Source organism: Microcaecilia unicolor, chromosome 3 (genome assembly GCF_901765095.1).
Source record: "Microcaecilia unicolor chromosome 3, aMicUni1.1, whole genome shotgun sequence".
Lineage (NCBI taxonomy): Eukaryota > Metazoa > Chordata > Amphibia > Gymnophiona > Siphonopidae > Microcaecilia > Microcaecilia unicolor.
Window position 1 is genome coordinate 441,129,134 of NC_044033.1, and position 13,783 is coordinate 441,142,916.

At 40.9% G+C, this 13,783-nt stretch overlaps 1 protein-coding gene across 1 annotated transcript; it reads right to left on the bottom strand.

The window, feature by feature from the left end:
* Window positions 1–387: 387 nt before the first annotated feature.
* Window positions 388–1,818, bottom strand: SOX11 (SRY-box transcription factor 11). Its single transcript, XM_030195599.1, has one exon. It carries the CDS (start codon window positions 1,671–1,673, stop codon window positions 564–566), a length of 1,110 nt encoding a protein of 369 aa, XP_030051459.1. The 5' UTR covers window positions 1,674–1,818; the 3' UTR covers window positions 388–563.
* Window positions 1,819–13,783: the final 11,965 nt, after the last annotated feature.

Genomic DNA, 13,783 nt, shown 5'->3' on the forward strand with positions numbered 1-13,783 from the left:
AATGTGTCAATACCTTTTGTACTGAGGTCTAGGTTGTCTGATATTCAAGGAGGTATAGGGAACAAGTTACAAAAAAAAGTTGGCAAGTAGAAATCACATTGTATAACCATACATTTGATCTTGATCTTTGATTTGTAAAGTAAACTCTGATCTTTAGTTCACAGTTTTAAAAAGCATTTGTTCAGTCTGCATGTTTCAGCTCCCTGCAGCTTGTATCAGATGCATAGAAGAGATCAGTTTTTCTCCCTCCAAAAATAAAACTAAAATAAAACAGTTCCAATGGTCCCTTTGATTCAACAGTTTAAAATCTTGCAGGATAAAAATCCCCCTCCCCCTTGAGAATCGTTGTGCTGCCCCCCCCCCCCCAAAAAAAAAAAATTGCAGACCATCTTCCAGACTTCAATACGACAAGATTCAAACAGCGCCTTCTTTATAATTTTCCGAGTCCCGTTTGCCTTTCTGGTGATCAGCAATTCAATCACAGAGCAGGCAGGGCTGGAACAAACGTGAGAGCTTACATTTTAATTCCACGGTTTCATTCTTCATTTCAGATTTTCTTGGCATCAGTAGGTGAACACCAGGTCTGAAAAGTTAGCTTCTAGCCAGTCCCCTGCGATCATTTCACTCAATTCAGGCGTACAGTAATCTGGAAATTCAAAATGAGAACCCAAACTGCCCTCGCTGAAGGAATCCAAATCCTTATCCACCAGAGAGAGAGAGAGGTTTCCTGAGCTGGTGTTTCCCAGCTCAGATGCCTGAGGATTTTGTGAGAAATTTAAGCTCAAATCAAACATCAAATCGTCTGTCTTGTCACAGGATGAGGTAGAAACAGATCGGGAGGAAGCCAAGGAAACTGTGGACTGCGCCGAGTTTTGCTTGGTGATGTTTTTGAAATTGTAGTAAAGTCTGCTGCTAGCAGATGAATTTCTGACATCTTCGTACATGCTTGCTCCCTCTGTGGACTCAGAAGAGCTCAAGGTGGGACTAGCCGGTACTTTGGCTACATTGTATTGCCTTATTTGCTCCTCGTCTTCCTCCTGCTTTATCCTTATCTGCAGTTCATCGTCGTCTTCGTCCTCTTCGTCATCCTCGTCCATAAACACACATTTAACAGCTTTATTCGCTTTGAGGTTTTCGAACATAAAGTCGTCCCCATAATCGTTGCAGACTTTCACACAGGGTTTACTAGATTTCAGTTTGTTACATTTTTTCCCAGAGCCCTTGGCACTTTTGCTGCTGGTGCCCGGGTTTTTCTCCGGCGTTTGCCCAGAAGAATTCTGTTTGGCTGCAGCATCAATTTTGGGTTTTTTTCTTGGCCGGTATTTGTAATCGGGATAATCCGCCATGTGTTTCAAGCGCAGGCGCTCCGCTTCCCGAATGAAAGGAATTTTCTCAATGTCCTTAAGCATTTTCCAGCGCTTGCCCAGCCTCTTGGAGATTTCAGCATTGTGCATGTCCGGCGACTGTTCCATGATTTTTCTTCTTTCAATCTTAGACCACACCATGAAAGCATTCATCGGTCTTTTGATGTGCCCGGTAGCTGTTTTACACCAGTCTGGGTCACTTTCATCAAGGGCTACCGGACTGCAAGCCATAAACTCCCCCTCTTCGGTATCCGTTGCCTCTCTAGGCTGATTACTGTCCGTTTCCGAGTTTTCAGCCTGCTGCACCATCGCTTATTATTATTATGCTTTTTTTTCCCCCACTGTGTGTTTCGTATAATGCAGTTTCAAGTTCTCAGAGCCGCACTTTTATTTCATCTGATCTGCAGCTGGAGCCGCTTGGCTTGACGCTCCGGCAACCCACAAGCGCCCGCATGTACTCTCTCTCTTCAGAAAAACTAGCGATCTCTCTCACTGAAGTTACTAGAATAGATCGTAGCTCTCATAAGGATGACATCACGCTCGGCAAACCAATCCAGGTGCCAGACTCCTCCCATTTCAGCCAGTTTTCGCCTGAGTGATACACCCGTAAGGTTTGATTGGAGCCAAACGGTGTTGGTGGGCGAGGCCTTTTCTGACGAAGGGGGGTGGGATTGGGGGGGAGAAAATACTTGCCTCTGGTGTACGGGTGAGGGGGGTTATTAGCTGCTTTTTTTTTTTTTTAACTACAATTTTTCTTGTCTAGTTCTATGACATGATAGCATTCTCAGGTTGACAGTATTTAACACCTTGCAACATACGTTTATTATTAAAATGGCTATTATTTACTGATACAGACAAAGATGCAAATATTTATTTCGCGTTCACGGTTCAAAGCCCACGTTGACGTTGTTGTACAATATACATTTATTTAAAAAAATGAAACTGAAAAAGCAAATTTTCCTAACATGTTCAAGTTTTCTATTCAAATTAACTGCTTGTTTTCCCGAATTAGTTTGCACTGAAAAATAACAAATTATGCAATGATACTGGGTGAGAAACAGATTTTTTTTTTTTTAAAGAGCTTGGCTTTTTAAGTGCTGTTAATTTAGATAGGTCTGTTATTGTAGGAAATAGGTTTAGGTTTGCTACAAAGAGAAAGTATTCAATTAACAGATAAGGTAGTAGATAGGTAACTGATAAGCACCCCATCTTGCAGCTTGTCCGTGTGCCCTCTGACACTTCTAATAACCCTGTTATAAAAATCTAGCGTACAACCATCTCCTGTTTACTGTGATTTAAGGGGATAAGCAGCTACACAGGACACACATGCATACAAATTCTGACCTTTCTGAGAGGACTGTCAGATTTATTGAAAGACTAATTGTAGGAATTCAAAACGTTTTATAATAGCTAGATAGATATTTAATGAATGAATTCAGAAAAAAATGAACTGCAAAGGAAATGGAACATCAGAGAATAACAGGAAATATATGCTACATTGTTATTATTATTTATCATTCATTTTATGAAACCACAAGATCCTGTACAGTACTCAGTACTTTGAAAAACATATAATAATTTCATATATAAATAGCATAAATAAATCATCGTTTTGCTGTCTTTAGACAACAGTTTGTTTCTGGATATCTGATCTGAAGAGGAAAGTATTGCCTTTGAAAGCTAGTAAAAAAAAAAATATTAAGTTAGTCCACTATAAAGGTTTCATCTTATTTTCTTTTCTTTGTTTTGCTTATTTCTTTTAAGAAAGTAAGAGATTGTTAACTACCAGAAGGCCAGCTTTGATGCATTCTGGTCTCATGATGCTTCCTTCTGATATATTCATCTGTATAAGGTTTATTCAGTTCATGATTTTGGTACCTAAGACAAAAAAAATTGAATGAATAATGTGTAGAATATTAACTCTCTTGGAAATTAAAAAAGAAAAGAAAAAATAAAAGGAGGAAAAAGCCTGTGGACTCTTATCTATATCAGATAGTTATAGACACAATACACTCCCTTGTAATCATCGGCCAAAAAAACCTCCATTAAAGTTTGTTTGTTTAAATTGATGCTAATCCCTTGTCATGAGGCTTCTTTGGGTGAAATTGTGTGCTTATAACTTTTATGTAAATTTTGTTCACACCTTTTTCAGTGGTAGCTTAAGGGGGAAAATGGGACTTTATATACTGCCTTTCTGAGGTTTTTGCAACTACATTCAAAGCAGTTTATGTATATTTAGGTGCTTATTTTGTACCAGGGGCAATGAAGAGTTAAGTGACTTGCTCAGAGTCACAAGGAACTGCAGTGGGAATTGAACTCAGTTCTCCAGGATCAAAGTCCATTGCACTAACCACTAGGCTATTCCTCCACTTGAGGTATAATAGGTTTGTGTCTGAGGCCATGAAGGGTTAGGTGACTTGCCCAAGGTCACACGGTGCAGTGGTGAGATTTGAAACAGCTACCTCTGAATGTTAAGACTGGTGCTCTAACCACTAGGCTACTCCTGTACTCCACTCCTTAATGCCATTAAGCAGAATGGGCTGCAATGATATTAAAATATTATAAGCACACAAACTCCCCTGAAGAAGCCTTATGGTGAAACTGAAACCCCTTTGGGATTTGTGAAGATAAGTGCTTGGAAATAAACATATTATTTTGATTGAATTGTTTTTCACAAAAAAAGTTTGATAGGTGTTAATTTAAACAAAAAAATGGTTAACAAAACTTTAATAGAGGTTTTTTTTAGCCAAAGATTACATGATCTGAAATAGATAAGAGTCCATAGACTATTTCTGAGGCCTTTTCCTCCTTTTTAATTTTTTTTTTTATTTTCAAGAGAGTTTATATTACCCACACATTATTCATTAAATTTTTATGTGTTAGCATAAAACTAATGTTGATTATTGAATGAACTCCCCTTTTTGTTTTGGTACCTAAGTGCCATCTTTTTATTTAACCATTTATCCTCTTGTTCACCTTTTCATGCTTAGATGTCATGGCTATATTGGGCTTTAATTCTTAATCCCCTAGTTTGGGATCAATAAATGCATATCCATCAGTGTACGAGAATCTGAAAGGACTGTGCAATATAGATAAACTAGTAAAACAGGCCCGTTTCTGACACAAATGATACGGGCGCTAGCAAGGTTTTCCTTGGAGTGTGTATGTTTGAGAGAGAGAGAGAGAGAGAGAGAGAGAGTGTGTGTGTGTGAGAGAGAGAGAAAGTGTGTGTGAGAGATGGAGTGTGTGTGTGAGTGAGAGAGAGAATGAGTGAGTGAGAGAGAGACAGAGTGTATGTGTGTGTGAGAGTGATTGTGTGTGAGAGAGAGAGAGATAGAGTGTATGTGAGAGACAGAGTGAGTGTGTGTGTGTGGGGGGGGGCTCCGAGTTCCATGACCCCCTCCTTCCCTCCCTCCCCTCCGAGTTCCAGGCTCCCCTTCCATCCAAGGTGCAGGCTCCCCTCCCTCCCTCCCTCTCTCTCCTCCCCTCTGATTTCTTGGCCCCTCCTTCCCTCCGAGTTCCATGCCACCCTCCCTCTCCTCTCCAGCGTGTTCCATGCCCCCCTTTCCTCGGAGTGTGTATGTTTGAGAGAGAGTGTGTGGGTGAGAGATGGAGTGTGTATGTGAGAGAGAATGAGTGAGAGACAGACAGACAGAGTGTGTGTGTGTGTGTGTGTGTGTGTCAGAGACAGAGTGTGTGAGAGACAGAGTGTGAGTGTGAGTCTGTGTGTGAGAGAGTGTGTGAGAGAGAGTGTATGTGAGAGACAGAGTGTGTGTGTGTGTGTGTGTGTGTGTGTGTGTGTGTGTGTGTGTGTGTGTGTGTGTGTGAGAAAGTGAAGCCTTCAAGCCTTGAAGCATTCATGTGCTCTGTAAAGCTCCATCTCCTCAATTGACGACCCGTAGTTCCAGAACGTTGCAGGAATGCTTCAAGGCTTGAAGGCTTCACTTTCTCGGCTTCAGAATGTTGGAGGTGTGTTTTATTATATAGGATACTAGTAAAAAAGGCTCATTTCTGACACAAATGAAACGGGCGCTAGCAAGGTTTTCCTTGGAGTGTGTATGTTTTAGAGAGTGTGTGTGTGAGAGTGACTGTGTGTGCGAGAGAGAGAGAGTGACTGTGCGAGTGTGTGTGACAGAAAGAGAGAGAGAGTGAGACTGGGTGTGAGTGTGTCTGTGAGAGTAAGTATGTGTGTGAGAATGACAGTGTGTGCGAGTGTGTATGTGAGACAGTGAATGTGAGAGAGAGAGAGAGAGAGAGAGAGAGTGTTTCACACAGATACAGTGTGTGTGTGAACAGTGGCGTAGCCACAGGTGGGCCTGGGTGTGCCAGGGCCCACCCATTTAGGGCTGAGGCCCACCCAACAGTAGCATACGTTTAGTGGTAGCTGGTGGGTATCCCAAGCTCCACCAGTTGAAGCTGATGGTAACGAAAACACTTCTCTCCATGATACCGGCACCTGCGCATGCTCAGTTTTCAGTGTATGCCTGCTGCAGACTACCAAGGTGAAAAGAAGTGTTTTCCTGCTAGCTGAGATATTTTTTTTTTTTTGGTGGTGGTGGGTGAGTGGGTGGGGGAAACACTTGGTGCCCACCCACTTCTTGCCTAGGCCCACCCAAAATCTGTTGTCTGGCTACGCCCCTGGTGTAAGAGAGAGAGTGTGTGTGAGAGTATGTGTGCGATACACAGACTCTTTGTGAGACCGAGAGTGTATGAGACCGATAGTTTGCAGAACCCCCTCCCCCTCTTCTTCCCCCCTCCTTCCCCCTTCCCACTCCCCTTCCCCCCTCCACCCCTGTCCGAGTTCCAGAATCCCTCCCACTTCTTCCCATCCCCCCTTCCCTTCCCGCTCTGCATCTCCCCCCTCTCCGAGTTCCAGGACCCCTTCCCCCCCCCCGCTATCCGCTGATCCAGGACCCCCTCCCCTTCCAGTTCCAGGACCTGCTCCTCCCCTTCCAGTGGATTTCCAGTAATCCCCTCCCCCCCGTGTTGTTTCAGGACCCCCTTCCCCCCTCTGTCATTTCAGGACCCCCCTTTGTAGTTTCAGGACCCCGCCATGTCATTCTTGACCCCCCCCCCCTTTCATTTCAGGACCCCCCTCCCACTCCCCACCTGTCTGGCCCTCCCCTTCGTAAGAGCTGTCTGCTTAAAAGTTTTTACCTCCTGCACGCAGGTACGCCACTTATGACAGCTTTTTCTTTTGCTTGTGTTTCAGCTGTTCCTGAGGTCCCGCCCTCAAGGTCGGGACCACAGGAACAGCTGAAACAGAAGTGAAAGAAAAGGCTGACGGAAGCGGCGTCCCTGCATGCAGGAGGTAAAAACTTTTAAGCAGCCAGCTTTTACGAAGGGGAGGGCCAGGGAGGGATGGAGTGGGAGGGGGGTCCTGAAATGACAGAAGGGGGGGAGTGGGGTTGTTTGCGGCGCCATTATCATCGACGGAGCTCCTTCAGCAGCACTACCAGTAATTCTCACCTCCAACGTGCTTTCTTGCCTGGGACCGTGGCTCCCTCGGAGTTGGTCTGCTAGGGTCACGTCATAATGCGGCCAGTGACAGTCTGATCTACAGAGCCTACCTGACCAACTCCGAGGGAGCCACGGTCCCAGGCAGGTCAGAACGTTGGAGGTGAGAATTATTATATAGGATATACTCCAGTGGTCCTGAGATTATGCTGCTGCACTCTTAGGTACAGTAACTCCTGCAAGTAGAAGAAACAGATATAATAGGTAAATATCCTTTACATAAGCACATAAAATGGATCAAAAGAACGATATCTTCACATATATAGGATTAACAAACCTTTGACAATTTATGTTGAGGGAATGAAGCAATGCTATTGTCATAATTTCTTAATTCAAGTATTCATGAATGCAATGTCTATAAATAAATCATTAAACAAATAAACTGATGTGCAAAAGATAAATACATTTCATTAAGGAAATAAAAAGATCAAACAGAATACAAACAGCAGAAGGCAGCTGGGTGCATTACTGCAAATGTCCCACCAATTTTTCTTGCCTTTGTCACCTCCAGTTTGCCTTTTCCTCAGGATAATGTATTTATTGACAGTAATTTAGAATGTGTACAGCATTGCAGGCTTTATTCTTTTTACTAGATTTCAGGAGGGAGGGAAGGATATGCTATATTATGATCTTTTTTTTAATTGTTCTTGCTCATTTGTTCTTTTCTGCTGTTCATAGGTTGTTCCAAGATTGTATTTGCAGAAGCAGTTGTTTACTTCTGTGGATTTTGTTGGAATAATGTATTGTATTTTACATGCATTGCCTGTCACCAATTTTTCTCTGTGATTACTCTGTGACCTCTGATGTGAATTACTTAGAGAGGTCACACCCATGCAACTTCCTGTGGGGGTTAGAAACAGCAAGCACATGGAGCTCTAATGGTCTCTCCTAAGCTGAGGATCTGTGGTGTGAGCATCCATTACCATCTAAGCACATGGAAAGAGCTGATAATCCAAATGTATTATATTATGTTATATAAGTCTGCTGAATATAAATCTAACTACAAACTGTAAGTAAACAGATGTTTTGTTACTTCAACTTTAAAGTGACTCAGCAGTGAATTATTCTGGGGTGTATGTGAGAGAGATGAAGAATATAAATTAACATTTCTAAAGCTGAAGCTGTGTGTATAACAATCTGCTAATTATTTACTACAAATAATCCAACAAAAGGGTTATGGGCCCAGGGTCCAGGAATTGAAAAAGAAGAGAAATATTACCAGGCAGTAAAAAAGCCACATTTTTCTCTTAAGTTTTAAAAGAAAGATTCAGTCTGTCTCTCTCCCCCCCACACAACAGACAGAAGGCTAAGAAAATGGCTGAGGGAGGAAATTCACCATTTTTCTACTCTCTCAAGGTGCCTAAATTAACTGAATTTAATTATCAGCAGTGGGAACTAAGATTCAGATGTCTCCTTCAAGCAAAGAAATTAAATATATGCTTAGACCAAAACAGAACAGCTGAAAATATGGCTGAATGGGACAATGCAAACTATTATGTGAAGTGCATGTTTTTGGAAGCTCTCTCAGAGAAACAAGCCATATTAGTGGAGGGAAAAGATACACCAAAGGACATTTTATATAAACTGAGAACTATGTATGCAACTACATATGCAAAACAGCAACCAATTTGGTTGGCAGAGTTGAATGAAACCAAATTAAGGGATAAAAGTAAGTGTAATGATCACATTATGCATCTTATGTCTTCATTTCAAAAGTTAGAACTTTCTGGAATTCCCATGTGTGATGCATTGAAAAGAGCATTTCTTTTTACCTCACTATCAAAGAAGTTTGATGTTTTTAGGTCTGTAAATGAAGCCATTGAAGGGCAATCTTTTGAACAGGCAGCATCAAAACTGAGGCAGGAATGCATAATTAATGATTCTGAGGAGAAGTGTTCTCAAAGTCAGTCAGAGAGAAATGAAACAAATTTCTTTGCAAAGAACAGAGGAAGGCAGAGCTATGGGAAAACTCCACCCAAGGGCAAGCTGATTTGCTACTCATGTGGAAAGGAGGGACATGTATCTAAATGGTGTAAGGAAACACAAAACACCCCCTCTAGCTCACCTAAGCCAATGGAACAAAAGAATTCTCCAACCAGGAAATGTATGAAAGACAATGATAAACATAAGGGCTTTCTAATGGCAGAAAAATCTTTGACTATGGTAAATAATAATTCAAATGAAAGTACTTGGATTTTGGATTCGGGGAGCACATGCCATTTAACCAATTGTAAGGATTTCTTTCAGGAAATGAGTCCAGAAGAAGGTATTCTTAAAACTGCAAACGCAGGGACTACTCAGATCCAAGCAAAAGGCATTGGATTCTTAAAATGCAAAGTGTCTAATGAAGTTAAAGAAATTCCTGTAAGTGATGTCTTGTATATTCCCCAAGCAGTTTGCAATATGCTTAGTGTATCTACATTAGATAAGAAGGGATTTGCGATTCATTTTGAAAACAGTAAGTGCACAATCTCTAAAAATGATGAAGTGTATGCTGAAGCTTTTATGCATAATGATATTTATAAACTGAGCATTTCAGGTGAAGCCTCACATCTGGCGCAAGTAAGGAAGAATGATGGTAAATGTAGTCTGGAAATCTGGCATCGCCGCCTGGGACATCGTGATTTTAAGGTGATCCAGGATCTTTACAGTAGGCAACTAGCCACTGGCATTCAGATACGTGCAGATACTGGTAAAATGGAGAAATGCATAGACTGTGTTACTCAAAAAGGTGTGAGACCCTCATTTCCTGCATACACAGGAAATAGGAGTAATAAAGTACTGGACTTAATACACAGTGACTTATGTGGACCGTTTAATATCCCATCATTGGGAAATAACAGATTTGTGCTAATATTCTTGGATGATTTCTCTAGATACTGTGTGGCCTATTTGCTGAAAGAAAAAAGTCAAGTCACAGACATGCTGAAGAAATACGTAGCCATGGTGAGCAATAAATTTGAAAGAAAACCAAAGGTTCTTCAGACCGACAATGGTGGTGAGTTCACTTCACAAAGCATGCGCACATTTCTAGAACAAGAAGGCATTCAGCATATCACAACAGTAGCTTATACACCAGAGCAAAATTCTGTTGCAGAGAGAAAATTTAGGTCACTTGTGGAAATGACCAGATGTATGCTGTCAGATAGCAATCTCCCTAAAAGACTATGGGGGGAAGCCATTCTCACAGCAGTGTACCTACAAAACAGAATGCCAACTAAAGGCGCTGAGTGCACACCACATGAGACATGGCATGGTAGGAAGCCAAACCTGTCACACATAAGAACATTTGGAAGTACAGCATATGCTCATATACCAAAGCAAAGAAGTCATAAGCTGGATTCCACAACAGAAAGGGGCATTTTAGTTGGCTATGCTCCAGGACACAAAGGATATAGAATTTTGAAACTGAAAACTGGCATTGTTGGCATAAGACATGTTACATATTTTGATGAAAACAAAAGGGTTGATAAAGGCTGGATTATCCCAGATGAGCCTTATCATCCAGAATATGAAACTAGAACAATAATAGACATGCCAGTGTATATAAATGCCATACCAAGGCAGATGTCTGAAAGCAACTCATCTGTATCTAACGAGGAACAGGCAGAGGAAGCAGACACAGAAAGGATCATCGCAGGAGACAGTACAGTTGGAGAAGGGGAATCAATTGGAGAAGGACTCTCAGATTTTGAGGATGCGGAAAGGTCAGACCAACCTGTTGTCAGACGCTCATCCAGGGAAAACAAAGGTGTTCCACCCCCAAGACTGTCTTACCTAACAAAGTCAGCAGAAGCTCAAGTGCCCTTAACATGGGATGAGATTGAGAAAATGCCAGCAGAAGAAGCTGCTGAATGGCATAAAGCAGCACAAGAAGAAATTGATGCATTGAATAAAAATAAGACTTGGATTCTTACAAAATTACCTCCTGGCCAGAAAGCTATAGGATGCAAATGGGTATTCAAGTTAAAAAGGAATGCACAAGGAAAAGTGGAAAGGTATAAAGCCAGATTAGTCGCAAAGGGATATCTTCAAAAATATGGAGAAGATTTTGATGAAGTGTTTGCACCTGTAGTGAAACACACGACAATTAGAACACTTCTGAGCATTGCAGTCTCAAAAGGCATGCAAGTCAACCACATTGATGTGAAAACAGCGTTTCTTCATGGAGATATAACTGAAGACTTGTACATGGAACAGCCAACAGGTTTCATAAATACAAAACAAAGACAGCTAGTGTGTAAATTAAACAAAGGTCTTTATGGATTAAAGCAAAGTGCAAAATGTTGGAATGACAAATTGCATGAAATATTGACAAATTTAGGATTTAAGCAAGGTGAAGCAGATAAATGCTTGTACACTAGGTGCAGAAATGGACAATATGCATACATTTTAGCTTTTGTTGATGATCTGCTCATTGCAAGCGAAAGTGAGCAAGAGTACAAGGACATTGTAAAATATTTAAACCTGAATGTTGAGATAAAAGAACTTGGTAATGTGTCATACTATCTTGGTATAGAAATTGAGAAACAAAATGATGGTTCTTATCTTCTAAGCCAGAAGCAGAAAATAAATGAGCTTATTGAAAGTTTAGGTATGCAAGATGCCCAAGTTGTAAGCACTCCCATGATCACTGATTTTCTGAAGGATGAAACAGTAAGAGAACCTTTACCAGATAACATCCAATATAGATCAGCCATAGGTAAGCTTTTATATCTAACTACCACATACAGGGCTGATATAGCAAATGCAGTAGGAATTTTGAGCAGAAGGGTCAGCTCACCTACCAAATCAGATTGGACTGCAGTTAAAAGGATGGTAAGGTATTTAAAAGGTACCATTGATTGTAAATTAAAGATTTCAGCCAATAGTAATCCAAAACTAATATGTTACTGTGATTCAGATTGGGCAGGGGATCATTCTGATTATAAATCCACAAGTGGATATGTGTTTATGTATGGAAATGTACAAATTTCATGGGCCAGTCATAAACAAAGTATTGTGAGTCTGTCTTCTACAGAAGCTGAATATGTGGCTGTATCAGAAGCATGCAGAGAACTGATGTGGATTGAAAAACTTTTGCTGGATTTTGGAATAGCTGAACAGAGACCAATCCAGTTAATGGAAGATAATCAGAGCTGCATCCGACTGTCACAGAATGACAAGGTTCAGTCACGCACCAAGCACATCGCAACGAAATACCACAACGTGCGAGAGCTGGCGAAAGAAGGGGTCATCAGTCTACACTATTGTCACACCAGTGAGATGACAGCTGACATCATGACCAAACCGTTACCCAGAGAACGTTTTGAGAATCTGCGTATAAAGCTTGGACTTTGTGTGAATTAATAATTGCATGACAGTTATGCATGAGAAGGGGTTTGTTGGAATAATGTATTGTATTTTACATGCATTGCCTGTCACCAATTTTTTCTCTGTGATTACTCTGTGACCTCTGATGTGAATTACTTAGAGAGGTCACACCCATGCAACTTCCTGTGGGGGTTAGAAACAGCAAGCACATGGAGCTCTAATGGTCTCTCCTAAGCTGAGGATCTGTGGTGTGAGCATCCATTACCATCTAAGCACATGGAAAGAGCTGATAATCCAAATGTATTATATTATGTTATATAAGTCTGCTGAATATAAATCTAACTACAAACTGTAAGTAAACAGATGTTTTGTTACTTCAACTTTAAAGTGACTCAGCAGTGAATTATTCTGGGGTGTATGTGAGAGAGATGAAGAATAGAAATTAACATTTCTAAAGCTGAAGCTGTGTGTATAACAATCTGCTAATTATTTACTACAAATAATCCAACAGATTTAGCTTTGTGGGGAAGGTGGAATATCTTCTTAACATCATACCCCTATACTTAACATTAATAAAACATTGTTTGCATAGTAATCATTGTTTTAGATATGATACAGTCATATGATAATCCATTCCCCACATATAAAATATGTTTTAAATGCAAGAAATTAGTCCCATAAAATTTGAAGCCAAACCCACCTGAATAAGTATGCATGCCAACAAAAAGCATACACACTATACATATAGAAGGCAAGTCTTGTCTCAGTTGTGCATGCCATGATAACATCAAGACTGGATTACTGTAATGCACTCTATACTAGTATAACTTCATAGCATCTGCAACAGCTCCAATTCATTCAGAATACTGCAGCAAGACTAATAGAAGGTTGAAAGCGATGTGACCACATCACCACAGTTTTACAAAAATTTCACTGCTTACCAGTACAACATAGAGCCAAATGTAAAACTGTTTCATCTTCAAGGCCCTTAAAGGAAATGGCCCAGAGTACTTGAAAAATTGGATGTCTCTCTACAATCCTCCAAATTCAATAAGGTCCTCCCAAGGAGCATCCCTAACCACATAACCATACCCTCTCCAAAGGATACCCGCAAGCGAGCCTTACACACAAACTCTCTCTCTCTCTCTCTCTCTCTGTATATATATATATATATATATATATATATATATATATATATATATATATATATAACACATTCATTAAAAAGGGTGTCGTCCCCGGGCCCAGATGGGTTTGGGGCGGAATACTACCAACTTATGTTTCCCAAACTTTGTGGTCCACTGTTGGCCTACTTAGAAGACTCAATCTCTCAGAAAATGTTCCCTAGACATTCGAATGAAGCACTAATTACTTTAATTCCCAAGGAGGGTAGGCCGTTGGATCAACCAGGCTCCTACAGACCGGTCTCGCTATTAAATGTAGATTTGAAAATTTTGGCAAAAGTTTTGGCGGAGCGTTTGGCCCCTTTGATGTTGGACTTGATAGCTGAGGGACAGGTAGGATTTCTAAGGGGTCGCCACTCGTATATTAATGTACGGAAGATCTGTTTAGCCATCGTTGAAAGCCAC

Coding starts and splice junctions, on each gene's coding strand:
- SOX11 (XM_030195599.1), bottom strand. CDS start 1,673: ATGGTGCAGCAGGCTGAAAACTCGGAAACGGACAGTAATCAGCCTAGA.